This window comes from Cygnus olor, chromosome 3, assembly GCF_009769625.2.
Source record: "Cygnus olor isolate bCygOlo1 chromosome 3, bCygOlo1.pri.v2, whole genome shotgun sequence".
NCBI classification, from domain to species: domain Eukaryota; kingdom Metazoa; phylum Chordata; class Aves; order Anseriformes; family Anatidae; genus Cygnus; species Cygnus olor.
This window is the reverse complement of record NC_049171.1, coordinates 945,653-973,564: the sequence shown is the minus strand read 5'-3', so window position 1 is coordinate 973,564 and position 27,912 is coordinate 945,653. Positions and strand designations below refer to the sequence as shown.

The 27,912-nt window shown below is 54.0% G+C and overlaps 1 protein-coding gene across 2 annotated transcripts; it reads left to right on the top strand.

Moving 5' to 3' along the window:
- The first annotated feature begins 149 nt into the window (after positions 1 to 149).
- Positions 150 to 27,764, top strand: HADHA (hydroxyacyl-CoA dehydrogenase trifunctional multienzyme complex subunit alpha). 2 transcript variants are annotated; one of them, XM_040552214.1, is made up of 20 exons: positions 150 to 294; positions 4,739 to 4,780; positions 4,869 to 4,939; positions 5,727 to 5,860; positions 7,085 to 7,223; positions 8,259 to 8,378; positions 8,463 to 8,565; positions 11,089 to 11,211; positions 11,899 to 12,017; positions 12,856 to 12,912; positions 16,650 to 16,759; positions 17,050 to 17,184; positions 17,763 to 17,934; positions 18,627 to 18,713; positions 21,283 to 21,423; positions 22,653 to 22,721; positions 23,976 to 24,171; positions 25,011 to 25,125; positions 25,690 to 25,835; positions 27,141 to 27,764. In XM_040552214.1, exons 1-20 carry the CDS (start codon positions 207 to 209, stop codon positions 27,284 to 27,286), a joined length of 2,313 nt encoding a protein of 770 aa, XP_040408148.1. In that variant the 5' UTR covers positions 150 to 206; the 3' UTR covers positions 27,287 to 27,764. The 2 variants fall into 2 exon arrangements, with proteins under 2 accessions (XP_040408148.1, XP_040408147.1); XM_040552213.1 differs by lacking the exon at positions 150 to 294 and adding an exon at positions 2,131 to 2,230.
- Positions 27,765 to 27,912: the final 148 nt, after the last annotated feature.

The following is a 27,912-nucleotide window of genomic DNA, read 5'->3' as shown; positions in this document are numbered from 1 at the left end:
TCCCCTCTCGCCGCCCTTCTCGGTAGCTCCGACGACGATCGAGGCGCGGCGAGGCGCGGGGGCGGAGCGGGGGCGGCGGGAGGCGGCGGTTCTGCAAGCCCGGGGACGGGCAGCAGCGGGGGCAGCCTCAGAGGAGGGGAGGGGCGGGGCGCCGGGCGCGAGGCCCCCGCGCGGCCTCTCCCTCATTCGACCTCGCGCGCACGAAGATGGCGGCGGCGGTGCGGGCCATCGGCAGCCTCGGGCGTTTCGCGGCCGCCGCCAAGCACTGCCCGGCCCGGAGACCGCCCCCCGACGGTCAGGGGGGGACCCGCGGGGGGACGGGGGGAGCGTGGGGGGAGCCGTGAGGGGAGCCGTGAGGGGTCAGGGGGAGCGTGGGGGGTCAGGGAGAGCGTGGGGGGAGCCGTGAGGGGTCAGGGGGAGCGTGAGGGGGGCCGTGAGGGGGCCGGGGGGGCCGTGAGGGACCGTGAGGGCCGTGAGGGTCTGGGGGGAGACGTGACGGGCGTGGGGGGGGGCTGCGAGGGGCGTGGGGGGGGGGTTGTGAGGGGCTGGGGGGGGGCTGTGAGGGGCGCGTGGGGGGGTGAGGCACGCGTGGGGTGGTCTCGGGAGAGCCGTGAGGGGAAGGGGGGGGGTGTGAGCACGGGGGGCGGCACGGGGGGCGGTGTATGCACACAGGGGGGTGATACGAGGGGAGCTGTGTCCCCATGGGGGAAGGGGACACAGGGGAGACGCGGGGATGTGCCCCCATGGGGGGGGGTTGCGGATGGGGGGGGTGCCCACGCGGGGGAGGGGCACGAGGGGACGTGGGGGGGCTGTCCACGCGTGGATGTGTCGCCGGGGGGGTGGGGGGCTGCAAGGCACAGGGGTCTGAGAAAGGTGGAGCAGGGTTTGCCTGGGGAGCTGGCGGGGACCCCATGGTTGCGTGTGGCACCCCCCACCCGCGGCCGTGTCCCCACTCGTGGTCGTGTCCCGCACGAGGGTGTGGGCTCCGGGTTCCCCCCAGGGAGGGTCTTTCGCATGTCCCCACCCACCCTCAGTTTCTCCTGGGGCGCTGTGGTGTCCCCGCGGGGCAGGGGCTGCTGCCCCGCGTGTTTTGGGGATCCCTGCGTGGTTGCGGGGGGGGGAGGCCCTGTACTTGGGAGCAGCCACAGAACCACAGAGCTGTGGTTGGAAGGGACCTCCGGGATCATCCAGTTCCGACCCCAGTGGGGGGGGGCTGCGGGTGGGATTGTCCGCAGCCCCTGAGCTGATCCACGGGGGGAGGCTGTCCCCGTGTCCTTCCCGGTGTGCGTGGGGGTGTCCCCGTGGGGGTGTCCCCGTGTCCTTGGGCATCTGGCTCCTGGTGCTGCCCTCCAGGCGTGGCCGTGGGAGGGGGCCGTGCGCCTGCCCCCACCTTGGGTTTCTCCACCCCTGGGGGAGATCTTCATCCTCGGGGCCCCTTTCTCTGCACCTGAGGGCAAGGTGGCCCCGCGTGGCTGGGGACAGGTCCCGGGGCCCCGCGAGCTGCCTTCACGTTGGTGTACGGGCGTCTCCGCCAGTGACCGATGCTGCGCTGCGTTCACTCTGGGAGCTGGGACGTGATTCCTGCCGGGGAGGGCTCGGCCTGGTTGCAAACAGCCGATTTATTTCTGTGCCCCGAAGGCCTCGGGGGCCTTGTATGGGTGTGGAGCTGAAATCCAGCAGTGGTGCGGGGAGCCTAAAGCTTGTCCTGGAGACGTGTGCGTGCCCCGGGTGCTGCAGGAGCTGCTAATGAGCAGGGCCGTGGAGCTCCGGGGGCTGTCCCCAGCAGCCTGGTCGTGTCTGCAAAGCGCTTCCTTACAAACAGTCCTGGGGCTACCGCGAGGCCCCCTGTAATTAACGTCGCTCACCGTAATTAACGGTGTTTTTCTCGCGCCTTGTTCTGCCCTAACAAAGCAAGGAGGCTGGATGCAGACCTGGCCAGGGCAGGCTGAAAACACGCGAACGGCAGTGGGTGGGCAGGAGGCAGGCGAGGCTCAGGAGCCAGCCGTACCTGCCGGGCCGCGTGCTGACAGCTTCCCGGGGGGGAAAGAAGCTCAGCGTGTCGGGAGGGTCCCATCCACAGCTCCCGGCTGGGCGCTCGGTGCGGGCAGTCGTCATCCCAGGCCCCAGCTCGGCGGCTCTGCAGGGCTCGGCGTGGCCCCGGCTGCACGGGGCGTTTCCTCCCCACCGCCCATGGACGCCGTTCCCACTTCGAGCGGCGTAACGCCTCCCGGTGAGTGCAGGGGCGCAGGGGGGAGGGCTGGGCGAGGAGGTGGAAAGAAAGAGGCCCCGGCTCTTAGCTGCTGGGAAGGGGCTGGTTTTCGCTCTGTGCTGCGTCTGAAGGTCTCTGCTGATGCCGCGAGGGATTTTCTGGAGCGTTGCGTGTCCCTTTCTCTAGACAGCCTTTCAGGCGGAGTGAACGAAGTAGCAAAAATCAGACCTTTATTCATGGGTTTTAGTCCTAGAGTAAACGTCAGTGAAAGGGCAGAAGCGTGCATCTGGCCCGCTGCTGTGCCGTTCGCCTCACGATTACCAGGGAGGGTTTCTGGTCCTGGCAGGTTAGCAGTGCTGCTGGATGGGCTGTGACCGTACCAAGTGAACGTGCTTTTAGTTTGGGATGGGGAAGGTGTTAGTTCGGGGTTTGGAAGATGCTTTCCCCAAGTGTTCTGGGACCGAAAATAAAACATTGTCACTCGAATAGTGAGCTGCTGTTACCCTACTGCCACTGCTGTTCCCAGAAGAGCTTGTGTCTAAAATGTAGTGAGATTTGTCTCAGTCTCACCCTTATTTTCTTTTTTCCTGCCTTATATCTTCCGTTTTGCTAAACCTGAAAGCAGAGGGGAATTCAAGGTTTAAGGCCTTCTTGGGAGCAGTCTGTTCAGAAGTGACTTGGAAGAGGAGAGCGTGTTAGAGCACAGAAGGAGGAGTTTAATTCATCCGTTCACTTTTCTTGTTTTGAGCTGGGATCACTTTGTACACGTCATTCTGGACGCAGTAAGCACCCTGCTCTCGGTGGGCGTTGGGGAAAGCTGTCGCTGCTTCCCTTCCTCGTCCCAGCTTTGCCGGATCCTGCGTGTGGAAGGAGAACGTGATCACCTCTTTGCAACTGAGCTTTGGCTGATCTCCTTCTCCTTCTGCTGCAGCGTGCAGCAACGCAGGATTAAAGCGAGTGAGCTCGGTAAGAAGTCACGTGCTTGTGTTCTCCTCGAAGCGGTGGAGCCGTGTGGCTTTTATTGGGTTAAAACGCTGCCGTTGAGTTAAAGGTGCATCGAATTCTGCTGGGGAGCATCTCTCAGCAGAGGAACTGTTGTCAGACCACCCTCACCTCTGGGGAAAAGGAGCGCCTGGGTTCAGAAGCGCGTGGCTTGAGCGCACGCGAAGCTCAGGGAGGTGAGTGCTGAGCACGGGGGCTGCAGCCCGGGCCTGGCTGCAGCCTGCGACTGCTCGAGAGCGGCTTCGGAGCGGAGCCCAGCTCGCTCTTTGTTTGTACGGCGGTATTTGGGCACGTGCCACCCCAGCCCACCTGCTGGGACCGACCGGCGCGCAGTTTCCAGTCCCCGAGGCGTGGCGCCGCGTCTGCCGGGCTGGGGGAATGGAGCGCAAAGGTCGCTCCCCGCTGCCAGCGCTGGAGACGAGTGGAAGGAGGGTCGAAGTGCAGAGGAGCCGGCCCCGGGGCCGCGGGGAGGGAAGGTGCCTGCTGGTGAGGCGTTGCAGGCTTTTTTTTCCCCTCTGCTGGACTTTCTGCCTTGCTGGGACAGGGTGGGTTTATTCCCGAGTGTTATCAGCGCCGAGCAGCGAGCCTCTGCCAGCTAACAGCTGGGTTCCAGTTGGCAGAGGAGCCGTACGCTGGTGGCGGAGCAGCGCTCCTGCTGCATTTCATGTTTCATGCAGCCCTGGCAGTGCTTCAGCCTAGGTCGGTGTTAGAGGATCCTCTCGGGCAGGACCAAGGTCACTTGAACAGAGCTGACGCTCGTGATCCGTTTGTGTAGTGAGAGGTCACCGGGCGAAACAGAACTCAGCAGAACGAGGAGGTTTGGGATTTGTGAGTTCGGGTTTCACTTGCAGACAGGACTTGCTCGTCCTGTGGTCTGAGATCCCTGAGTGCTCTGAAACAGGACGAGTTTGTCCGGATGCTTCCGTCCGTGATTAGCGGAGGTGGATTTAGCATCCAGCTGATAGGCAGCAGAGGAGAGAATAAATATTTTGTGTGCTCCTCCTTTGTTCCTTACCACCTGCTCCCTGCCATCTGGGGTGTCAGTGCCTGGGGTGGCACCGGTCGCTGCCACAGGAGCGTGTGTTTGCAGAGGGATTGTACAGCAATTACGTTTGGTTTGCGGTGAACTTAACTTGTAGACTTGAAACTCCCCCAAGTGCAGCAGGGTCGCTACTTCGTTGTGCCGAACCGCGGGTACTGGTGGCAGAACACCCCCGTGTGCCGCCCGCTTCATCTCTTGTCGGCTCTTGGGGGAGAAAGCTTTGACTTTTGGCCTCAGTTTGGCATTCCTGGTATTGGGAAACTGCAGCGTGGAGGCTGTGCTCTGAAGGTCACTTCAACAGCGTGGAGTCTGCTGAACTCTGGTGGTGGCACGGGTCGAGCCTTCAGAGGGAGCTGGCTGCCGGTCAGGATTTTCTGTAGCACGTTCCTTGGCAGACGAGGGGAGGCCGGAGGGGACGTTAACAAAGGCCACGTACGCTGATATCGCTGAGAATTCCTTTAACATCTGCAACGTCTTTTCTTCAGGTTATGCTTGCCGCAACATTTCCACCTCCACCGCTCTTCAGGGTAAGCACGAAGCTCTTCTGTGCGAGCCCATCCCCTTCCCTAAAGGCAGCTGGCCACCAGCCGATAACACGTTCCCATTTGTTTCCAGCTAGAACCCACGTTAACTACGATATCAAAGGAGATGTCGCTGTTGTACGCTTCAACACGCCGAATTCCAAGGTACTGTTTGAATTGGCTGTGGTTAATTGGTGATCAGCAGAAGTGGCAGGAGTAGTGGCAGTGCGGAGGAGGCCCTGAAAACGCCGGTTTCAGATTAAGGACGTTCCTAACCTGCAGCCGTCAAAAGTTGTGAACAAAGAAATTGGAGCGTGAGCGTTTGGGTGTTTAAAGAGGTACCTGAAAATACCTGATGGAAAGACGTTGCACGTACCGAGATGAATTGTCTTAGCAGCAAAAGGTAGCCCTGAATCTAATTAAGTTCTTGGACTCGAGGTGGTTAAGGAGAGTGTCTGTTACACAGAAGAAAATAAAAGACCAGAAGCTTATAGGACCTGTGTTTGAGGACGCAAACCCACTGCTGGTGAGGTTAAGGAGGAAAGTGAGGTTACTTGAGGACCTGCTTCAGGGTTTCATCTCGGAGGTTTTTCCTGCCCTTATTTTGACACGGGATGAACCAACTTTTCTGTCAAATCTGGGCTCAGTGCGAGTGCCCCGGCAGCGTCATAACTGTGCCAAGCAATGGTCTGGCTGTTGGGGGAACTCCTGGGTGGGCTGTTCCTTCCTTCTGCAGAAGGCAAAAAGGGAAAAAAGGCTGTGGAGCTGCTGTTCCTCCTAGCTTCAGACACATTGGAATGTGCATTCAGACTTGCCGTTGGCTTTGGCTTTTTGTTGTCGGTCTGTCTTCCGTGCAAGTTTTCTGATGATAGGTTGCTTGATTCCAGTGCTTAATCAGAGATTAAACTCCACCACGGGCTCCCTATTTACAGCGTGTGTTTGCTACCTTCAGGTGAACACTCTGTCCAAACAGCTGAGCGCGGAGTTTACTGAAGTAATGAATGAGATCTGGGCCAATGAAGCTGTCAAAAGTGCTGTCCTCATCTCTTCAAAGCCAGGCTCTTTCATTGCTGGAGCAGATATCGAGTAAGTTTGCGGGCGTTACAGGTTATGCCGATGGAGCTCCCTCTGAAGCCCGAAACCTGGGGGCAGTGGCCTGGCGAGCTGTGCACACCGAGCAGCTTGTCACGGCCATCTCCCCGGCGTGAGGCCGAGCATGAAATCCGTGCGCACGGCATGTGCAGCTTGCTCAGATGAGGTCAGGGCCTTGACAAAGCGGAGCATGGCTGGTCAGAAACTCGATTTGGTCGTAGCACTGGGTCGCTCCTTCCTGCGTGCTGGGGTGCAGCCAAGGAAAGTTCCCTTCCTGGCTCCAGGGTTAGCATTGTGCTTCGGTCTGGGGGACAACAAGAGCAGATAATTTACGTGCAGAACTTCATTTAAGCCGGGTTTGAGTGCCTGGCAGCCTGCCGGCACGGCCCCTTGATTAGGCAGGATTTGGCTTTCTGCCACGCCGAGTATCTGAGCGGCCTCCGGGGCCGTTCAGCGTGGGTAACTCACGCAGGGCGTTGGGGACCCGTGTGGGTGCTCTCCCTGGGACCCGGAGTGCCACTGGCTGCTAGTCCTGACCTCGGGCAGGGCAGAAAAGTAGTTTAAAGACACAAAAAGCCAGAAAGCTCTAAGTTTTCAGCAAGGCAAATTACAAATCGACTTTTCAAAAACTTACTACCTCTTCCTCTGCCCCAAAAAAGGCCAGACACTTGATGCAGGTGGGAAGGAGGTGGTAGCAATAGCAGAGCAAAAGGACAGGCTGCGTTTGAGAGGTGCCGGCCGGTCTCAGTGCTGCAAGCCTGCTGAATTGTGCCTGCCTGGCAAACACCGTCAGCCTCCATGGGAATAACTGGCGGAGGGAGTATCTAACTGGCAGAGTGCAGCGTCAGAGCCTCGGCCATCTGCTTCTCTACAAAGTGATCCTGGGTTCCCCCTCCACCCCTCCTGGCAAATGCTTTGAGGCTTCCTATGACCCTTCCTCCTCTCCCCCAAAGGCTTTCAGAGCTCGGACACAAGGAAGCTCATTCACTGCCTGCAGGCACAGACCAGTGTCGGCGTGCAGTGACTTAACCCACTGAATTTAGTAGTCTTCCTGTGTCGTTCGTTAGTGTCAGGCTGTGGGACTAAATAGCTCTCGCCTGTCTGTCAGTCGCTGGAGCTTTGTGGGAAAGGGGAGCAAACTCCTTAAAGCACTCTCCGTTTTACTGCCGTTTTCTCAGTGCTTTTCCAGTTCTGATCAGCCTTTCTGCCTCACTGCAGCATGATTGAAGCCTGCAAGACTTCTCAGGAAGTGACTCAGCTCTCTCAGGATGGACAGAAGATGCTAGAAAAAATTGAGCAGTCTCCAAAGCCCGTAGTTGCTGCCATCAGTGGCTCCTGCCTGGGAGGCGGACTGGAGGTATTGAGCAATTCTGGGTCTGCCAAGCAGCAGGGAGAGTTGGTAGCACTGGTTCTCTGAACTATCCACGTGATGCCCAGAGGAGTACTGTGAGAGGGATTTGAGACCTGACGTGGATTCATTACATCCATTCAAATGAGTTTGTGGCAAGTTAATGGTTTGGTTGTGCTTCGGAGCTCTGCAATGCTGATTTTTCTGCTTCTGTTGAAAGAGCTAGTCACGTATGAATCCGTGTGGGCCAGGCTAATGCTTAGGTGAGAGCATCCCAGGGAGAGACAGGCTGTTTCCAGCAGGCGTTGAATCTGCATAGGGCTGCTGGCAGAGTACGTGCTGGAAACTATTTCTTTTCAAGTGAAATGAGTCTCACATCCCAGTGGTTTCTGTTCTTTTAAAGGCTCTTGGGAGAGGGATGAGTGTGGGGAACCTGGCCAGGCTCCACCCTGGCCTGCGTACCCTGCTCCATCACTTGCCCCTTCAGCTGCGTGCAGCGTCTGCTTCGTAATCTCCACTCGGTGTTTTGTAAACTGAAAGGCTCTGTGGTAATTCCTGGAGCAAAGTTGTTGTTAAAATAGAATAACTTTATGGGAATAGTCTCTCCAGTTGCATGCTTATTTCTCAATCAGTCACAGCCTTTTAAAATCACAGTGGTGATTGATCTGGACTTGGTGATCCAGTGATAAAACAGTGTCACAGTTGTAAATGGGACCATGCTATCCATGCAGCGAATGACTTTAGCCCTTAGTCTAGATGAGGTTTAAATTAATGGACTAGATAAGGTTTGAAAATAGCTTGGTTCAGATTGCTGGTTTCACATTCACATCAGTAGCTGCTTGTTGCCATCGGCCCTGCGTGCGTGCCTCTTGCTAGAAGAAGCTTTGAACGAGCACAGAGGGAATTTGGGCAGCTGAATTGGAGACTTGGGGTAGGATTAGGAGGAAAGCTGAAGCAGTGCGTACAAGAGACTTTTGTAATGGAAGCCCTATTCTTCTGTGGTCTTTCACAGGGAAACCTTTAGTTTTCCCTCCCTTTTTTAAGGTTGCCATTGCCTGCCACTACAGAATAGCAACAAAGGACAAGAAAACAATCTTGGGAACACCTGAAGTCTTACTGGGACTCCTGCCGGGAGCAGGGGGTACTCAGCGGCTGCCAAAGATGGTAAGTAGGAGAAAAAACTTACTCAGTAGTCCCTTGTGCTCATGGCATACTCGTTTGTTTAAAATCCCCTTTCTGCCCTTCCAGGTAGGACTTCCTGCTGCCTTTGATATGATGCTGACTGGGAGGAACATCCGCGCTGACAGAGCAAAGAAGATGGGTCTGGTTGACCAGCTGGTGGACCCGCTAGGTCAGACATGATGCCCCTCCGTTGCTTAGGAAGCCGATCGACTGCCTGTTGGTTAACCTCTCCACCTTGATGGGTGGAGAAGCCGTTGATGCCACCCGCAGTCTAGGCAGGGCAGAGCATATGGGCTGTGAAGTCCTTGCCGTGCTCTGCAGGGTAACCTCCGTTCCCACCTCAGAAGCATGTGCGCAGGGACCTTGAAATGTCAGGCTGAAGCTAGGCGAACAGGGAAAGGTTAGCGCAGAGGCGGCGGGCCTGTTGGCTCTCTTGCATAAGCTAATTATACAGATCAGAACCTGCATTCCTCATTTATCATGTCAGAGGGACAGATTGCGACCCATAATGAAAGAATAGATGACCAATGCCTACAATTACGCAGCCTGCAGATGTTAATCTCAGTGACAAGATCTTGAAAAGAAGCCAACCCCCACGGCTTTAGGCTCTCTGAATAGCTGTAACTGACTTTCAGTTGGATGGAGAAATTCCTTGCAGATTGCAAACCAAATTGCCCTTGCAAGTGCACATGAATTTGAAGAAAATTATTTTTTAAAAAAGTGCTGCTGTCTGTGCTGAGAAATGCAAGGCAAGCTCCTGTGTGTGTTGTCTCACAGGCCAGTGTTCAGTTGGGCAAGATGTTTTTAGAGTAGGATGTATTCTTAGCTCTATTCTTGCTTATAAAATGGATCCGTGGTACCCAGGCTTGAGTTAAAATCTGCTGAGTAAACTTTACTGCTGTATACTTGCTTAATTGTGAGTTCATGGAATCATGAAGGTTGGAAAAGCCCTCCAAGGTCACCTGGTCCAACCACCCCCCCTACCACCAATGTCACCCATTGCACCGTGTCCCCAGGCACCACGTCCAACCTCTCCTTAAACACCCCCAGGGACGGTGACTCCACCACCTCCCTGGGAAACCCGTCCCAGTGCCTGACTGCTCTTTCTGAGCAGAAATGTCTCCTCATTTCCAACCTGAACCTCCCCTGGCACAACTTGAGGCCATTCCCTCTAGTCCTATCACTGGTTATCTGTGAGAAGAGGCCGACCCACAGCTCCCCACACCTTCCTTTCAAGGAGTTGGAGAGAGCAATGAGGTCTCCCCTGAGCCTCCTCTTCTCCAGACTAAACAACCCCAGCTTCCTCAGCCGCTCCTCACAGGACTTGTGTTCCAGGCCCTTCACCAGCTTCGTAGCCCTTCTCTGGACACGCTCCAGGGCCCCGATGTCCTTCTTGTAGTGAGGGGCCCAAAGCTGAACCCAGCACTCGAGGTGCGGCCTCAGCAGAGCAGAGCACAGGGGGACGATCGCCTCCCTGGTCCTGCTGGCTGCACTGTTCCTGATACAGGCCAGGATGCCATTGGCCTTCCTGGCCACGTGGGCACACTGCTGGCTCATGTTCAGGCGAGCATCAATCAGCACCCCCAGATCCTTTTCCTCTGCATAGCTTCCAGCCACTCTGCCCCAAGCCTGTAGCTCTGTGTGGGGTTGTTGTGGCCAAAGTGTAGGACCCAGCACTGAGCCATGTTGAACCTCATCCCATTGGCCTCTGCCCATCAGCCCAACCTGTCCAGATCCCTCACCAGGGCCTGAATTGCCTTTTAAGAGCCAGCAAATTTGACTTTTTATATCAATGATTACTTTGGCTTGCCTAAAGGAAACCTGATGTGGTCGATGTGTTACAAATCCTGACTCAAACCAGATGAGGACATGGAAGAAACTCAAAAAACAAATGATATGCAAGCATTAGAGGCATCTCTTGTTCATTCAGACGGAACCCAGTGCCAGAAGGATTTCTGCTCCATATTCTCATGTTCGTTCTCAATGTCTGGGTGAAAGCAGCTTTAATTGAGGTGGTAATTTAGCTCATTATGGAAAGCTTTGAAGGAAAGAGACAGCATTAATCAGGAGGCAGTTTCATGAGGTGCAAGCGGTTTTCTTTCAGTAAGGGTTTCCACAACATTCTCGTTTCATTTAATGGTGTGCCCAGATCTGATTCTGCTTTATTTTATGCCAGATATTAGTAGACAGCTGGAAGCTCCCCTGGTTAGGTTACTTCAGCAGTTACGATGCTGAGTCTGGCTAGGTGCTACTAGGTAAAGCAAGTGAGAGATTTCTTGTACCTGAGGTCATAGGTTGAGGTTTTATTGACCATTATCTACACTACAGGTAATTTTCAAGGACATGGTGTTGGGTAACTGTGTCTGTATGTTTAATAGCAACGGTGTTGTCACATCTCAGTTGTGCAGGCTTTTTATACTATGCAGGGACATAAAGGTGCAACAAGAGGGAGGGGTGGCAGAGCACTTTAGTTAGAGGTGGCACTGTCAGTTACGCGTTTGGCATCTTGGTATTTCTGTATAACACCATGGATGTTAAATGTCTTGTTCACCAGCATCAAGAAAAGTCAAGGGGGGGGGGGGCAGTTCAAAGGAGTGCCCTGTTGCTGACTCACCCTTGCTTCTCTACGTGAGCTATATCCACCAGCGATAACTTCTGCTGCGTTTCCTCAAGACTTTTCTTCTGTTCACAGGGCCAGGTGTGAAGACCCCAGAAGCACGAACAATTGAGTACTTGGAGGAGGTAGCAATTGGCTTTGCCAGAGGACTAGCCAACAGGACTGTGTCTGCCAAAAGATCAAAAGGGCTAGTACAGAGTAAGTCTGTGGGCACCACAGCCAAATCCCAAGGGACTGTAGTGGGTATAATCCAGCTGTGCTTCTCAGGGGTATGGTCATGCTCCTACTTAACTCCATCTTCAACACAAAGTTATATGATGGTGCAGTTGTCTCTTGAGCTGGGTGAGCTGGTAGTTCAAACGTTGCTCTGCAGATCTGATCTTCAAGAGGCATGGCCAGAGCTCTACGTGGAGGCTTCTGAAGTGTAGTAGAAGGGATTCAGGCCTGTGGGAAGACAGGAGCAGCTACCTCCAGAGGACTGTCCAGCCTCAAAGTTCTAGCAGCAAGCTCTGTACAAAGCTTGTGTAATCAAGCAGGGAGAGGCACGTGGGTCTGCTCTGCACTAATCCTCTTTAACAGTGACCTTCTGCAGTTAACAGAGCCCAGGAGTTATGATATCTCTCTCTGAGTTCTGCACTGCAGAGCTGGTCTGATACCAATTGTATTAGGAGGACACCTTAGCCCAAAAGGGGCTTGTTCATGGAACAAGCCATCGATATTCTCCTGACCAGACCGTGCTACCTGTGGCTAGCTGAACTTCAGGTGCTTGTTTCCATTGCAAATATGTAACATTCACAGCTATACTCTTCACCTGTCGGCTTAGTTATTTAAAGGCTGGTTGTGCATATAGCACTGCACTGAGACATGTTTTGTCACGTCTTACAGAGATAACAGACTATGCTATGGCTCTTCCATTTGTGAGGCAGCAAGTCTACAAGACAGTGGAGAGCAAAGTTCAGAAGCAAACCAAAGGACTGTACCCTGCTCCACTGAAAATCATTGAGGTAATGCCTGCTGTGAGGCATCAGAAACTGCAGAGAAGGAGGATATGTGGGATAACAGGGCGACAGACGGGGGATGCTGTTTCCTTCCTCTGAGTCGAGCCACGCGTAATGATCTTTACAGAAGATCGGTCTTGATGAGGGCTAGCCATGTGGTCTGTCAAGGAAGCGTGTTAAAATGCAGAATAGCTTCCCAGAGCTTGGTCACCAGTTTATGTTGTACTGTGAGGGGGAGATCAAGAATCCCAACTGAGGGAAGGTTTAGCTGAAATAGTTTGTCTTAAAATTTTCAGTCTTCAGTTCCCTGTACGGTTTTTAATGAGATAGATTAACCTGTTTGAAGCCAGGAAAATATCAATTGCTGTGTTCATAGCACTAACCCCACAAAACCTTAAAACTTAGTTCTGTAAGTAGCTCAGGCATTGTATTACTTTCAGACGTTGTCCATGGTTGGATTTTTTCAAATGATTTTTCACTATTTAAGTTGTTGTCGAGACTTCCCTAAAACCTGTGAATGCCCCCCTCTGACTGAGAGCAGTGACATTACAGGAGCACAGTCCTACTGAAACAATTCCTGAAACCACAAGGTATGTGTGAAAATTAACCTGACAGAAAACTCACTGTCATGGTCGCTGCTCTGTGTTAGAAGGACAAGGCGATTCATAGCTCTGCTTTGAGCAGCATGGACGGGACCCAGCGAGTCTGAAGTCTCCCTTGAATATTGGGGAGGGGTCACTGGTGGAAACAGGAGGTGCAGCTAAACAAGCAGTCTCTTTAAAGCACGGCTGTTGACGGACATGCCTTTAACAGTGGGCTATCTTTATTGCTGTTCTTTGACTAGGTTGTAAAGGCTGGTCTTGATCAGGGACGTGATACTGGATACCTCACCGAATCCCAGGTAAGCAGGTTAGATCCCTGGTAGCAAGAAATAAGCTGTATAGTTGTGTGCTAAATGAGTTTAACCGTGCACAATGGATAATATTCTTCACGGGCTGCTCTGAACAGTGCCTGGATCCTTGCCTGCTCTTCTGGGAGTGGGGCTGTAGAAAAGGCCTATCTTGAGCAACAGAACTGTTGTGTTTTTTTTCAAGGTTCTTCATCTGTGAAAACAGTTTGTGCCTTTTCTCATTCCTGTCTATTTAGGCTTTTTGAGTTGGGAATGACCAGACCGGGTTCACTGATCTGGGTTTCACATAACAGGACTTTGTATTTGATTTCTCTGTGTGTCTGAGCCCCGTTTGTTTTTTCTGATTGTCCCATGGGACAGGTAACCTGGAGGTGTAGGTATAGTGCTGTCGGTCTCGTGGGTGTCTCCAGGTGGTTTGGTGCAAACAAGTAATTTCTTCCATGAACAAACTTCCATTTCGGTTTACTCTGGCACCTTTTTTCACCATCGTTTTTGTCGAGGGTATTGATTGTCCATTACTCATTTTGCCATTTGTCCAGTTTTCTAGTGCAGGTAGTTTGCAGGTAGTGCAGGTTTTTTTTTGCTGATAGGTAACTTTCAGTACTCATGAAAATTAGATGTTTTTGTTGTGATGTTTGTTTTGTGGTGATGGTTTGGGGTTTGTTTTTTGGTTGTTTGTTTTCAGCAGTGGTTTCTTACCCAGAACAGGACTTCTCTCTCCTTATCCCTCAGTGAAAGTGACCTGTTTGGTAACCACTGCAGTCAGAGTACTTGCTAGTGCTGGCCATTCAGACGGGACCCCTCAACAGGCTGGAGAACGGGGCAGACAGGAACCTCATGAAGGGAAACGCCAAGTCCTGCCCCATGGGAGGAACAACTCCAGGCACTAGAACAGGCAGAGGGGCAGCTGCCTGGACTGAGTCCAGCACAGGGCCACAAAAATGATTGAAGGCCTAGAGCATCTGACACGTGAGGGGAGGCTGGGCGAGCTGGAACTCTTCAGCCTGGAGAAGAGAAGGCTGAGGGGGATCTTATCGGTGTATATAAATACCCGAAGGGAAGCAGTAAGGAAGGCGTAGCTACATTCCGCTTGGTGGTATCCAGTGGCAGGATAGGAGGTGAAGGGCACAAACTGAAACCTGAGACATTAAACTTAAACATGGAAAAAAAAACTTTGTTACTCGTAAAAGTGACTGAACACTGGCACAAGTTGGCAAGAGAGGCTGTGGAGTCTCCCTCCATGGCGATATTCAGAACCCAGCTGGACACAGCAGCCTGCTCCAGGTAACCCTGCTTTGAGCAGTGGGGTTGGACAAGACAATCTCCTCAGGTCTCTTCTGACCTCAGCCGTTCTGTCTTCCTTTGATTCCGTGACATAAGCCTCTATATAGTTCTTCCTTTGCCTTTGGTTCTTTAGTTCCCTGGTACATAGGTTGAGTTTAAGGCCAATAAGGACTGTTAAGGGAAGTTAAATCTTTAGCTGTTTGAGGCCTGGGAGGTTTCGCTTCTTGGTATGCTGCTGCTTTTTTCCGTTCATAGGTCTAGCTTGTGGGAGGCTGAGCAGATGTTGCAAAGATGTCGATGATGTGCACACACGTTCACAAACACGTAGTATGCACACGGCTGCTGCATGGACAGCGCAGTGCCTTTACTGGTGACACCCACGTAAACACAAACCGTTCGCACTGACGTGACCAGCTGGGACAGTCAGGGTTGTTGCTCCTGTTTGGCTGGTCCAAACTGAGGTTCAGTTGTGGTTGTACGTGCGTGCTCACACACACAGCTTCAGTAGCTGGCCCGTAGGTGTTCGTTCTACCAAGCAGCTGGCCCCTCAGGCCCACTGTCTCCAGTTGCTGGCACCTAGACCTCATGTCCTAAACATTGTCCAGTCTTACTTGAAGTTTTCAGGTTACTAGAGAGACATGCAGAAAAATAAGAATTGAGTTTTATATGGAGGTAGGACATACTGGGTAGGTGCAGAGCTCGAGCAGACGAGCATACTGGCCAGTGGCTTGTTTGTGTGACCCTTTTATTCCACTTCATCTTCCAGTGCTTGTTCTTCCCCCAGGCATCTTGATCCCTCCTGTTCTCTACCCTTGTCTCCTCTGTACTAAACAACTTGTCCTTAATTAGTTTTTCCTCTTGATCTCAATTTTGCTGTATCTGTCCTCGGTCTTGGTATTTCTGATAAAGAGGAAGTATGTGGTTACCTGAGCCCTGCTGGCTTTGCATGACCCGAATCCCCATATTATCCACAACACTCCCATCTGTTCGTCTGTTTGGGACGTCTGTCCCATCACTGCCCCTTAGCCACCGGTGAAATCCAGCCACCTCTCATAGCACTGTCTGCAGCCTTCACCACCTTCTCGCACTGTCTGTCACGTCCAGCAGTTTCTCTTGCCATGTCTTGTAGATCATTTTGTTCTCATCCAGTGATGAGGTCCTGGTCTGAGATAGAGCTGTCTGCCCCTAACCTTAACAGCGACCTGGATACACCCTGCCTGTTCTAGTTATTCATTCCACCCCCATTTGATCTGATGTCAAATGAAAGACTCAGGATGCTCTGTTCCTTGCAGAAAAGAATTATTTTCGTTTCCTGAGAATAGCAGCGTAATGGAGATCTTACCAGGACCCCCTAAAGAATAAGTGCCTGTGTCATGCCTTTTCTAACGCCTCATTTCTTCCCCTAGAATAGGAGACTTGCAGATTCTCTTCCAGTCTTCGTGTTTCTGATATTTTAACAAGCCTCTAACTCACAGGACAGCGGTGAAGGAAGATACCGCCTGCTCTACACTACATTATATTAGTGGCTTTTCCTAGCTGATTTGGCTCAGACAACATCAATAGTTTGCTATCGCCCTGTGCTGTCTTTTATCATCCTGTCTTCTTTCCCATTTCTTGCCAAATGCTGAGGGGTTTGACAGGCCTTTAATTTTGTGGCCTCTCCGTGATCCTCTGAAAATAGCATCAGAGCACTGCTGGCAGTGAGAATTGGCCTGTTTAAAGATTTTCACAAAGTTGGGTGCAGGGCTCTTTCACTTGGAAGCAGGTGGGGCGATGGCCGTGGCTGGAGCAGGACGCTCGCGGGAGAGAAGGGTCACTCCTCGCTGAAGTCCAATGTCGGTGGGCTGCGCTCCTGTCACTGGGGAAGCAGAAGCGGCTCCTGCTTTGGTCTGTAGGACCCCACAGCTGCTGGTTGACTGAGGCAGCAGGGTCACCTCTGGGTGACCAGCACACCAGGGAGCTGCCAGTGAGTGCTCCTCCCCAGGGCTGAGCTGGGAGGGTCCCAGGATGAGTGGAAATGAGCAAAGGGTGTGGTAGTGGGAAGGAAAGAGATGGACACACAAATATGGTGGCTACTCTTGTTCCCTGGTAGACCTCTATCCCTGCAGACACTGTAGTGTGTTAGAGGTATATACTCTTTCAGATGCTTTAAATTATATTTTTTTATGGAAAAGGATGTCGAACAGGCAATTCTTTACTGCTTCTGGCTGCCCATACGGGAGGTAATAGTGCAAAGTAGGCTGTGCCTAGCACAGAGGGTGCCCCTTGTGCAAAGAGGACACACATGTCCCCCCGTCTTTTCTTCCACTTCTTCCCGGATGCCTAGTCTGTGTAGCTGCACGGGTGGCTCTGCTGTCCCTGTGCCACATCTTTGATCTGTGCATGCTGGAACTGTGACAGCTGTTAAAGGCCAAACTGTCTCCCTCCCTCTTCCCTTTTTGCAGAGCTTCGGCCACCTCGCAATGACTAAGGAATCCAAGGCACTGATAGGACTTTACCACGGGCAGGTGCGCTGCAAGAAGAACAAGTTTGGAACACCTCAGCGAGAGGTCAAGTAAGTACGAGTGTGAGATGTCTGAAGGAGCAGTTGGAGGACCTCTGCTGACAGATTCTTGGAACTTTGTGGCCTAGAGTCCTGCAGTGTGGCAGAGCAGAGAGATTTCCTGCCTTGGGAATGCTAATCCTCTGCAGCTTGGAGGTTCCACCCACAAATGAAATCTTTTTGCATGACCTCACTAAAAATAGTGCCTGGATGGACAGGATCTGTGCGAGTCTGATAACAACAATGGCAATTCAGCTATTTCGAGCTCTGATTGTCTTCCCCCCTCACCACTTTCTGTGCAGGACCCTGGCAGTGCTGGGAGCAGGGCTCATGGGAGCTGGGATTGCACAGGTTTCCGTGGATAAGGGGCTGAAGACCATTCTGAAGGACACGACGCAGCAAGGCTTGGACAGAGGACAGCAGCAGGTCTTCAAGGGGTACGTGAGTTTACAGGAATTCACTTGGGATGGGATGGAGCTTCCATCAAAATAATCTTTTGCTTGCAGGCAGTCAGGAACTCGTGACACCGTAGTTTCTCTGGAGTATTCTTTGAGGTTGCCCTGTGCAGTGTGCCAGGCTATTGCTATGAAATAGGCGCAGTGTATTCAGCCTTAGCTCCTTAGGTGGGTAGAGCATCACAGATGATTGCTTCATCTTTAGATTTAGCAGTAGCTTATAGAGCTAAGGGGAGGAAGTAATCTTGGCTGCCTAGAGGCCCATGTCAGGGGAAGCATTGGGTCAGACTTCTGAAAAGTTGGATTTCTGTCCTCTTCCTCCTTGGCTCAGCAGTAACAGTGCTCGTGTCTATGATGGACCTTCAGACTGATGCACCGAGTTGTGTGAACAGGGCTCTCGTTTTTCCAGATGGCAGGATGGGCCAGTGATAGTCCTGCTGAATCGCAGATGGTGTTTTGGGTCCCTGTTCCAGGAGGGGGGGATATCCCTGGTGTCGTGGTGCTCCTCCAGCAGTCTGGGCTGGCCTGTGCAGGCGCTCTGACAGAGATTTCTTCCCTAGGCTGAATGGCAAGGTGAAGAAGAAGAGTCTGACATCGTTTGAGAGGGACTCTATTCTCAGCAACATGACGAGCCAGCTGGACTACAAGGGCTTTGATAAAGCAGACATGGTGATCGAGGCTGTGTTCGAGGACATTAACATCAAGCACAAAGTGCTGAAGGAAGTGGAGGCCGTGAGTATCAGTTCTGGTCAGCTATGCTAGACAAGATCGCTGTACGATGGAGACTCGGGGTGTCCTGCCCCGCTGGGTTTCTCACGTTTCCTTATGCAGTAGTTTGATGCTTGGTGCAAATCATTCATTTCCGTACGTGTGAGCGTCCAGGGCAGCCTGCCTGTTCCGCGATTAAGGAGTCGCTAGTTCTTAGCTGAACAGGGGCACTTTCAACACTCCCTGACTCCTGGGAGCCACACAGGAAACTTTCCATTTTTCTGAGCACATTGCTACGACAGTAATGTATCTCCACAACATATCCTGTACTTGCCATCCCTGGCTTGCTGCCTCTGCTCTTTTCTGTTCAAGAGAACACGTGAGGAAGTAACTGGTAAAGCAGCTGGCCTGTGCTTCTTTCTGATGTCCCTTGCTGCAGTATCTGATGTGGTTGCAGTGGACTGGCAGAATCAGGGCTCCGAGACTGTCTGATACTGCCGACCTAGAGGGGGGATCAGTAGAAGTTGTGCCTGGCTGACTTGCGCTGCTGCTTTAGGATAAATTTCTAACACTGCTCTAATGGAGAAGATCAGGTTTGCCTTGTTCTCAAGTAGGTGCTGGGAATGCTCTGTGCTAGCACTGCTCTCAGGTCCTGTACATCACGTCTGACTTTGGAGCCTGTGCATTTAAACTGCCTCTTCCACCCCCTGCCACAGGTGATCCCTCCTCACTGTATCTTCGCCAGTAACACGTCTGCCCTCCCGATCAACCAAATCGCTGCTGTTAGCAAGAGGCCAGAGAAGGTGAGTACCCAGTGCCAGAGAGCTTGTGAGTGTGCTGAGCTGCCTGTTAGTGGCAAAATGACTTTGCTGTAGGTGAGCGTTGGGATCTTCTGCTTCTTCCTCAGATCATGAAACAGCTCAGCCTCTGCCCCCAGAGCCAGCTTTGAACAAAGAGCTTGTGATCTTTGGGCAGGTAGGAAGGGGATGAAGGTGGATTCCCATCAAGTGTGATATTGGCAAGGCAGTGTGCGTTAGGGAGGTCGGCGTGCTTCAGGAAACACTGATGCATACAGGGGGGCCGGGAAGCTATGGAAGGACTCAAGCTAAGAAAATTCCAGCCAGGGAGATTTCGTTCATTTTGATAAGATGGTTAGACATAGGAGTGACTTACCACGATGGGAACTTGCCTTCTCAGGGAGAAGGCACTAGTCTAGCAGCAAAAAGGGAGGAAAAGTTGGTGGCTGGAAGCTGAACTCAGAAGCGCTGAAACTGAAGCCACAGTCAGCCATAGAATCAAACTCCTGAGGGGCGTGGTGGGTTTTCTGCCTGGCTCCAAGTTGTCCATGTGAACAGAGCACTGAGTGCAGCGATTCAGCTTGTAGCAGAGCGTTTGGAACAGAGGACTCCATCAGTTCGCTTGAAGTCTAAACAGCTGTATCTGTATAATAGCTGCATCCTCATCCCTTAGCCCAGGCAAGTGCAGCCAGGTAGGAGCTGGGGAGCGGCTCTTTATCAGGGAGCATAGGGATGGGACAAGGGGGAATGGCTTTAAACTAAAGGAGGGGAGATTTAGATTAGATGTAAGGAGGAAATTGTTTACTGTGAGAGTGGTGAGGCACTGAACAGGCTGCCCATAGAAACTGTGGATGCCCCATCTCTGGAAGGCCAGGCTGGATGGGGCTTTGAGCCACCCAGTCTAGTGGGAGGTGTCCCTGCCCATGGCAGGGGGGTGGAACTGGATGATCTTCAAGGTCCCTTCCAACCCAAACCATTCTGCGAACACCAGTTCCCATGGAGCAGCCTGTCCTGAGCGCCTTGTTTGATGGAGCGACCCTCTGAGGTGTGTGAATGCACTGCTCTGGAAGGAGTCCGCTATGCACTTTTTTCAGTGCCCTCTTGATTTCCAAGGGTACCTGTGATTCTGTTAGCACGAGACTGGCAGATCTGACAGCGGCCCTGCAGGAGACCTGCACCCTTCAGGGAGGAGCAGCAGCAGGAGAGCAGACATGACAATGACACGGCAGCATCTGAAGTAGCGTGAGGAATCTGTAACCAGGTGGAGTCACCTCCTGTGGGCTAAGCCTCAGTCTAGGGCGGCGTTGATAGGAGAAGGGAGAAGTGTTTTCCCCTTACTTGAGGCGTTTGCTCTGCCTACGTGGGGCTGCAGAAAACGCAGGGTGGAGCAAGCAGTTCCCCTGCAGGGTAATAACACCGTGGCAAGAGCCAGGTTCTCTGAGATAGGTGGAATGTGGAGGCAGTAGCCCCCAAGGAAACGGAAGCTCTAGAGCTCATCTGGGAATTGTTACACAAATGCAAAGGCAGAAGTGCCCATGGCTGGTTTCCTTAACTCCTACAAGTTTCTCAGATCTGCCCAGGGCAGTGCCTTGCCCCTGCTGCTTGTCTTACAGCACAAGTCGTGTACTGCTGTGCCTCCCTGCTGCTGGAGGTTCCTGTGACCCTGGAGAGCCTCTTCCTGCTTTGCTGTTCAGGCCTCAGTTGCATCAGAAATGCAAATTGTGTCTTACTTGTACATACTTGCAAATAACATCCTCTTGCTGAATAAATTGCCTGTGTAATGACTCTCTATGGGGAAACTAATAGGAAATCAGTTAACTAATTAATGTATTTTCTTTAATTAGTTTTGCAGACTGTAGATGCCCTTCAAGGTGCCTCTGACTTAGGCAGAGCTTAGTGCCAAGTGTAGCTTCCAGGAGGCATGAAGGTGACATCCTGATTACATGGCCGTGTTAGCAGGATGAGGGGCACAGACGAATAATCTCCGCTTCAGTGTTGCTCCCAGAGGGAGGCTGTGCTTACCTCTGTAATTAGGTTCTGGAAACATGCCTTCTTGTCCTTAGATTCACTTCATCACCCCCCAAAAAAAAAAAATACAAGCAGAGCACAGGGATTCTGCTCAACATCTGTCTCTTTGCTGCTCCACCTTGAGCGTCCAGAAGAAGCACCACCCAGGCAGGCGGTTGCTCCCCCCGCTCAGCTAGCACCTGCACATCACACCGTGCACGTCATCCACCTGGGGACTGACCCCAGCTAAGATTCCCGGACAAGTTTTGCTGCCATATCATTAACAAGTACAGAGAGCTGAGCAGCGCTCTTGGTCCCGCAAGCGTAGTTACATGCGCACTGAGGCAAGAGCTGTGGGACAGGGGCTGCTTCCTGGGGAAAGCCAAGGAGAGAGAGGAGAAGTTGGAGAGGGATGCCGTGGAGTACATGGCTGGATGACAATGCCGTATGGTGGTGGGTCTTGCAGCCTGGGCTGGCCTGCTTCCTTCTGCAGCTGGGACTTGATTTTCCCGGTAGTTTACCATGGGAGCCAGAATTTGTCTTAACCCTGAGCTCTTCTTCTGCCTAGGTGATCGGGATGCACTACTTCTCCCCCGTTGACAAAATGCAGCTGCTGGAAATCATCACCACAGACAAAACATCCCAGGACACGGCTGCCTCTGCTGTTGCTGTTGGCCTCAAACAGGGCAAGGTCGTCATCGTGGTAAAGGTGAGGGAACACTGCACAAAACACAAGCTGGGATAATAAAGGAAAGGGTGGGCTTGTGCGCTGAGAGGAGGCTGAAACTTGGCTGTGGATGAGATGGAATTAGCTACTCATGCTGAGGAGTAGAAATGGAGATTAGAAAAGGGCAGGTGCCCAGGTGATGCTTCAGGTGTCCCTTGGAGCAGCCACAAAGGGTCAAAAGGCCCAGGTGCTGGCGTCCCTGCTCTAAGCCGCTTTCAGGAGGCTGCAGTCTGTAGTGGCATCCAAGATGGAACAGTCTTGGCAGGACTCCCACAGCCTCTTCTCCCTGGGGAAATGCAAGGACAGCGGGGCCTGTGAGCTGTAACTGTCCCCTTTCTGGATTTAAATCTTGTGCGAGAGGGAGGGTACAAATACGTGTGCAAATGTAGGGGAAGAGTTGTGCAAAGCAGAGGGAGAAGAGAGGCAGGGGCCGAGGACAGACAGCTGTGATCTCTAGGAGGAGAGCCTCAAAACGCCACAAGGTTTCAGTTGCTCATTAGGCTGATAGCTGCTGCGTGCACAGCCCTCAGAACAGGTCTCGTGCTCGTGAAGTAGAAAGTGTCGGTGATGCTGTGTTGCTGCGTGGGGGGTTCACCCTGTAGGCTCGGGGCAGTTTGATAAGTGTCAGTAAGTGTTAATAAGTGTCACTTTGGGCCGGACTTTTCACTGATGTGTGAGGCTGCCAGCACTGCACAGCTGGTCTCAGGCGGTGCTGGGAAAACTGGATGGTCTAAAGGTGCTCTAGGCATCCCTGCAGGCCAGGGGGAGACAGTGCTGCTTCCGTAACCCTCACCGCCACATCAGATGGCAGTTTGTAGCCAGTCTGCTGCTTCCTGACGTTGCGAGCGCTATCAGAGGTGAAACAACAGCTTAATGCCTGTTTCACTTGTGCTTAGCACCCTTTCACCCTGTCAGCCTGTTGGGCTTGGTGAAGCCAGGGGTCTTCTGCAGCCTGCTTGGGACCTTCAGGCACTATTCTAAATAAAAACACTCTCGTGGGGATTTCCAGGCAGTAAATTCTTAAGTCTTCAAACTCTGCTGAGCCCTACAGGTAAAAGCTGTTCTAGGAGTTGACTGCATACCATTAAAAATGGAGTTGCGTGTGTCTGAACTGCGGGCTGGGCTGTGAGACTCGGTTCTTGTGCTGCTGACAGGGGCCGTGTTCCCGCAGTTTGTTCTCACCTGCCTCCTGTCGCACTCTTCTCCCGTAGGATGGACCTGGTTTCTACACCACCAGGTGCCTGGGGCCGATGCTGGCAGAAGTGGTCCGAGTTCTCCAGGTGTGTATCCCGTCGGCTACAGGGTGTCCCCCAGCTCTGCTGCTTCCTTGCCCCGAACCAGGCTGGCCCTAGCCCTGGCCGAGGAGGGAAGCGGGTAAGGAAGCAGCCTGAGGGTGCAGCTCAGGCAGCTCGTGGAAATGCTGGTGTAAGTTACACCTGCAGAGTGGCCGCCTTCCCACTGCATCCCCATGCGCAGCTGAAGCTGGGGAGCTGCACGTTAAACTGCATGAGGCCAGATCTTTCCCGGTGTCTGCTAGGACAGGTTTCTCCCTAGATCCTGGCTTGAAGATGCTCGCCAAGTGTAAAAGCCCACTGAAGCCTGGTGACTAGCTGCCCCAAGTTCCAAACCCTTGGCCTAGCCCCTGCACTCAGGCTATGACTGGGTGTGTGTCCTCTCACCCAGAGCTGTTGGGAAGCTCATTTGGACAGCTGTTGTGGTACTGGACCTAGATTTCAAAGCATGTAAGGTACACGTGAGGCAGGGTGTGCATCGTAGATGCCCTTTTATCTGCGCTGTGCTCTGCTCGGTGCCGTGACGAGCAAGATGGAGATTCCTGCATCACCTGCAAGGCAGCTCTCCCAAAGCGGCGACCTGCTCCCCCTGGATCAGCCACCCAGGGCTGCAGAGCAGAGGGCAGTGTTGCCCGTGCTGCATTCAAAACAGAGGCTGGGAGCGAGGCAGGGGTGCACAGGCAGGTTTCTCTTGGATCTGCGGCTGAGCAGAGCAGGCTTGAGAGAGCCTTTCTGGGCTAGGAGTCAGGCCGTCCTCATCGGGGTTTGACACAGCACACGGTGGCAGGTGGACCGTGAGCAAATCTGCCGCCAAGGGCAGGAACCCCTGCCCTGCTCAGTCTTTGAGGTGTGCAGGTTTTTGCCCTGCTGAAGGCACCTCGCAGAAGAAAGCCCTGTCCTGCACGGGACTTGGTGTCAGTCATAAGGAATTTGCATCGCACTGTGTCAGTAAGTGGAAGCGAGGCCCCAGCCCCGGTGCCTGTGGTTACCTACAGCCTGTTCTTGGCTGCGCTGTGGTCTGATGAGACCTGGTGCAGGCAGTGCTGAGGGTTCGCCCTCTTTGCATAGTGGCAGGGGAGAGTGAGGAGTGGTACAAGCACAATTACGCTGCTCCTGCCTGTTCTCAAGCAGCCAGTGGGGCTGGTCGCAGCCTGCGGCCCCCGATGAGCCTTTCTGCCCCCATGCTGGGTTCCCGGGGCCCTCGCCCAGAGATCTCCCTGCTTCCCCCTTCTGTTCCTGCAGGAGGGCGTTGACCCAAAGAAAATAGATGCCATCTCTACAGCCTTCGGCTTTCCGGTGGGTGCTGCCACGCTGATCGACGAGGTGGGTGTGGATGTGGCCACGCACGTGGCCGAGGACCTCGGCAAGGCCTTTGGCGAGCGCTTTGGAGGCGGCAGCATCGAGTTGTTCAAACTCATGGTGGAAAAAGGCTTCTTAGGTGAGACACCGGGCTGTTCTAATCCAATGTTTCCCCTTTGTTCGAGGGCAAGTAATAACAGCCATCAGCCCCTTCTGCCTCAGGTGAGAGCAGTCAGAAGATAAACCCTCGGATGCAGCTGGACCTTCCTCTGCAGAAACGGCTGCAGCAGGCAGGGGTGCTGTGCAGAGCAAAGGCAGCAGGCAGGGGATCACGAAGTTCTCTCTAGCCCCTCCATTAAACCTGCACGTGCACTCTGGGAGGTAGGGAGCAAGAGGCTGGAAATGAATGTGCTGAAGTGGAGCAAGGCCCGAACTGAGGTTTAGAAGCTCCACGCGAGGGAGGATGACGGCTCTGTCCGTGTGGCAGGAGCTGCTCACTGGTGGCACTGAGTACAAGAGGTGCTGTTGCCTCCGAGCATGCCAGGACGGAGCGGTGTGCCCCAGGGGGCCCTGTGCTTGGTCAGTTCACCCTCCAAACACCACTTGCTGTGACCAGAGGCTGGCAGCGAGGGTTACTTAGCTGTTGTCGTCTCTCTCCCTTGCTCCCATGGCCAAAGGCTGTGTCTTTTTGCTGCTGTAGCCGTGGATTGTGACATTGACTGTCCTCTGGACCTAGCGAAGGCACTGGGGCCTGGCACGGGCGGCAGCATTTTGCCAAGGAGCCAGCTGGACGTGGGCCCCTTCCCTCCCTGCTTCATGAGGCAGGAAATGGGCTCGATCTGAAGTGCAGGGAAGCTGCCTGTGCTGGGAGGATTGCTCACACTAACAGAAGGGGCAGTCACGAGATCAGAGGCAAAGGTGTCACCAACACAGGAGACGCGTGGCAGGATCTGACTCTGCTTTTTTTTCCCCCGGCAGGCCGCAAGGCGGGGAAGGGCTTTTACGTTTACCAGGAGGGGGTGAAGAACAGGAGTGTGAATTCTGGCATGGATGAGATCTTGGCACGGTTCAAGGTGCCAGCCAAACCTGAAGTGTAAGTACCTGTGGTGGCGTGGGCTGGCTCAGCCCCTGCCCAGCTCCTCCTGGCTCCCAGCTCCAGGAGCCCAGGAAGACACCGTTGAACGTGGAGTCACTCTAGGTGGCATTTGGGTTCCCAACCAGCGTGCAGGGGGCAGGCTGTTGGCTCTGGAGAGCCCGTGCTAGCAGGAGTGGAACACCTGTGGGTTTAGCACCTTGCTTTAGCACCTCCTGCAGGAAGCTTTCCCAAGGTGGGGTTTGACACAGCGGGAGGGTTGGTTTGAGCAGCTGCCCTCCCTGACCTTCATGGGGCAGACCTGTTGCAGAGCCTGACGCTGAAATGTCTCCTGGAGCAGTTCCCATCTGGCCAGATGGACTCCTTGCCATCCTCACATGCCTGCCTGGAGTCACAACGCAGAACTTGGCAGCTCTTAGCCTCACAAGGCTGGGGACCTTTCCAATGAGTTCCTCACCCCCCTCAAGGCCTGTCCCTGCCCCCCACCTCTGCTGGTCTCACGTACTCCTCCATCCAGCTGCTGTGTAAGCCGCACAGCCCTTACAGACTCTTCTCTCCTGGTAGCTGCACCGAGGAGGACATCCAGATGCGCCTGGTGACGAGGTTTGTGAACGAGGCGGCCATGTGCCTGCAGGAAGGGATCCTCAGCAACCCCGTGGAGGGAGACATTGGTGCTGTGTTTGGCCTGGGCTTCCCGCCGTGCCTGGGAGGTGAGCGTGGGAGCTGCGGAGTGGTGTGAGGCCTGCCTGACTTGGCTCGAGCACTTCGTAGGGGGCATTTCTGGTGGGCTCTGAGGCCAGGTCTCAGCTGCGGCATGAGTGTTGCTCTCCCATGTGAAGCCTGAGCCAGGGACGTTGCTTCAGCGTTCCCACCTGAGAGCTGGCAGCGGGCCTGAGAGCTGCTTGAAGCAGTGTGGGGCATTTCTGCCGTGGCCCTGGGGAGTTCCTTTGCTGGTACAGTTGTTTCACAGAGGTGGGGAGGATCAGGGGACAGGAACCAGGCCGCTTGCTGTCTTCAGGTTTGAGCAAGAAGGCAGAGCCTTGCTGGCTCCAGCCTCATCAGCGCTTCCCATCACTCAAAAGAGCTTTTCTGCCTGATAGTCATGGGGGCAGGTGGACTGGGAGCTTTGCAAAGGTCCTGCATTTTTAAGTCCCTGGCTTTTGTGCAGCTGTATGGCCTTCAGTGAAAAATGAGGCTCTGATATAGAATCAGAGAATCATTAAGGTTGGAAAAGACCTTCAGGATCATCTGGTCCAACCACGTATCTCCTCTCTTGCCACCGTGACTGGCCTGGGCAGGCAGGCAGGCTTCTTGCAGCATTGCTGGAAATGGTTTCCCGCTGCATGCGGGACTGGGAAACGGTGTCCAAGGACCCACCTCGCAGATAAAGATGAGCTGATGAGTGCAGTGCACCATGGCTGAGGTTTCCAGCGAGTACATTGGCCTGGTCCTAGCCAAGAGTGTGGGCAAAGTCCTCTTGGACCCATCCGCAGCCTGGCTGGGTGGTCGTGGCCACGGCCAAGGCACTGGGCAAGGCATGAGCTGAGGCTCGGGTCACAACTGAAAGACAGTGAGGGCTCTAAGCCACGTGGTAGTGCTTCTGCAGGGTCCCTAGTAGTTCCCTCCTTGCAGCAAGCTCAGACTAGGAGAGGAATGAAAATAATTTGTCCCAGCTTGTGCTCGGCTTGTCCCAGCCTGCATTACCCCCAGCATATTCTGTGGCATCCGGGGACCCTCACAGCTTCGCTGCCAGTTTTAGGATGGGTATTTCAGACCAAGCAAAAGCACCAGCGAGGGCTGACACAAGGCACAAAGGCGGCAGCACCTTCCTGCTCCCCTCTGAGCTGGGCTCGCACAGGGGAAGGTCGGGTGCTGGCTCCACATGGCAGCAGCCAGGGCTCTCTTCTGGAGAAGGACAGATCTGCCATACCCAGTGCTGTCACCCTTCCGGGAGCCTCGGTGTGGTGTTTTTCCCTTCTTCAGCACCTGTCCCACTTTCCCCCTGTGCCCCGCAGGTCCCTTCAGGTACGCAGACTCCTACGGAGCCAAGCAGCTGGTGGACAAGCTGCGGAAGTACGAGGCCGTCTACGGCAGCCAGTTCACGCCCTGCCAGCTGCTGCTGGACTACGCCAACAGCCCGGGCAAGAAGTTCCACCAGTGAGCGGGGCCCGTGACGCCTGCCCGAGACGCACCAACAGCCTGAGCCGGGGGCACCGGCGCTCCAGCAACACCCAATTCTCTATAGGTTAATCTGCAAAGCACCCGGGGGAGAGGCAGGGAGAGGAAGGAGGGTGACAGCAGATTGCCTTGTGGCTTGCAGTCATTTCAAGTGCCTTATCAGCTACCGTGTGTCGGGCACATCCGTCCTGGGCCAGCGTGGGCCTGGTGGCTCCTTGCTGACAGAGAGCATTTCTTCTGTATCGGCTTTCGTATCGCAACCACCAGTGCTCCTGGGGCCTGGCAGGCAGCAGCATCCACGCGGCTGGCCCTGCGGCCTTGCCTTTCCATAAAGCACCAATAAATCCCCGTCTCCCGGGTTCGGACTCCATGCCTGCTTCTCATCCTGTCTCGCTGGGGCGCAGCCGCTTGGCACCGAGGAACGGAGCCGCTCAGGGTGGAAATAAAGCGTTCAGGCAATCCTCCAGGGTCCTCTCGGTGTGTCGGGGGGCCGCCCACGCTTGCTGGCAGCCTGCTGAGCTGTGAGACTGACAAAGTGGGGGGGGGGCACTGGTGGGGAGAGGCAGGGGAGGGCGGCAGTGCAGAACAAAGCCCTGCTCTGTCACCTCC